Here is a 1410-nt window from a genome sequence, read left to right on the forward strand (position 1 = left end):
CATCCCCTGGCAGAGGACCACCGTGGTGCCAGCCAGCACACATACCTCCTTGCCTTGCTCCCCGGGCCTCCCCAGTGGCCCCTCCGGCCCATCGTCCCCTGGCTCCCCAGGGCTCCCTCTGATGCCCGGAGCTCCGCAGGTTCCTGCCTCTCCCTGGACAGGACAAAGACGACCAGGATTATTCTTGGCTGACTTTTCCAGCTGACCCTGGCTCTGCCCACCATAATTTCTCACCATAGCCCCAGTTTTCCTTGTACCAGGTACCAAAGCCTTGAGGGGATCTGGACCCCCTACCACACCCAGCAACATAAATCCCCAGGCATGAGGATGCAGGGGGAGGATTTCAAAAAGCCCCACGTGGATTTAGGTGCCTAGCTGCACCTGCAGCAGCAGGACCGCCGGCGGTATCACCCCCAGCACCCAGCGGGAACCGACCTGCTCGCCTTTGGGCCCCGGCTGACCCTCCGCTCCCGGTGGTCCCGGTGGTCCCTGGGGAGGAAACAGACAGCCTGGCCCTAGCACAGCTCATTTACACCACATTGCTCAAAGCCTTTGGCTCAGCTAACGTGGACACAGCTTTAACCTTCTGGATTAGTTAAGGATCAACAACTATTTCTCTTCCCACCTCCGCAGAAGGCACGCAGGGGGAGGCAGGCTGGAGCAGCCCCAGCCGAGGGAAGAACAGGATTCCCCAGCTGACGTACCTGCTCGCCATCCAGCCCGCTGACGCCAGCTTCCCCGGGATCTCCCGCATCACCCTGCCAGAGAACACACAGACATTAGGACAGGCAGCCGCGGTGGTCCTCCACGCAGGTCCTCTGCACATCCCGCCGCCCTGGCCCCCATAGGAGGGCTTGCAAGGCTCTTCTCCCACCTCACACCAGACACGTAAATCCACATCCCACTAGGCAAAGCCAGTGGCCAAACTGGGAGGTGTGCTTGCACCTACAGCCCAGGGGAGGAAAACCCTGCTTTGGGCAAGTGGAGCGACCCCAAGGCTCTGCCTGCCTGGGCAGCTCAAGACTCACCTTCTCTGTCCTTACCTTCTCTCCTCTCATCCCCAAAGGCCCTTCAGGTCCGTTTGGACCTTCCCGTCCCTGAAAACAAACAGTCCATATCAGCAGCAAGGCACTGCACTAACTCAGGAGGCCTTTGCAGCTCCCAAGCGTGGGTGGCAGGAGCTGGGAGGCCCCAGCACACCACGTCCCCCCTGGACAGAGAAACCACTCGTAGCTTCTCAAGCCCCCTGTTCCAGCTTCCCTTTTCCTTCTCTTCTTGCAGGTGCTTATGGGAGCTCCCTTAAAAGTGTTGCACCAGCAAAATTGCTGCACTGGGTCCTACCAGTGGAGAGCAAATGCCTGAGGCAGGAGGTTGTGTTGTGCATCAATTGAAGGAGCCACATCTGCACCC

At 59.7% G+C, this 1410-nt stretch overlaps 1 protein-coding gene across 1 annotated transcript in view; it reads right to left on the reverse strand.

The window, feature by feature from the left end:
- Window positions 1–363: 363 nt before the first annotated feature.
- The window catches only part of LOC104076488 (collagen alpha-1(I) chain-like), a 14193-nt gene continuing 13146 nt past the window's right edge, over window positions 364–1410 (reverse strand). Inside the window, exons 16-18 of the mRNA XM_009577374.1 lie at window positions 1029–1097; window positions 705–758; window positions 364–489 (exon numbers count right to left, since the gene is read on the reverse strand). Coding sequence (XP_009575669.1) covers window positions 364–489; window positions 705–758; window positions 1029–1097 — 249 coding nt within the window. The remainder of the gene's footprint in view (window positions 490–704; window positions 759–1028; window positions 1098–1410) is intronic.

The sequence above is a fragment of the Fulmarus glacialis genome, unplaced genomic scaffold, assembly GCF_000690835.1.
Source record: "Fulmarus glacialis isolate BGI_N327 unplaced genomic scaffold, ASM69083v1 scaffold6585, whole genome shotgun sequence".
NCBI classification, from domain to species: domain Eukaryota; kingdom Metazoa; phylum Chordata; class Aves; order Procellariiformes; family Procellariidae; genus Fulmarus; species Fulmarus glacialis.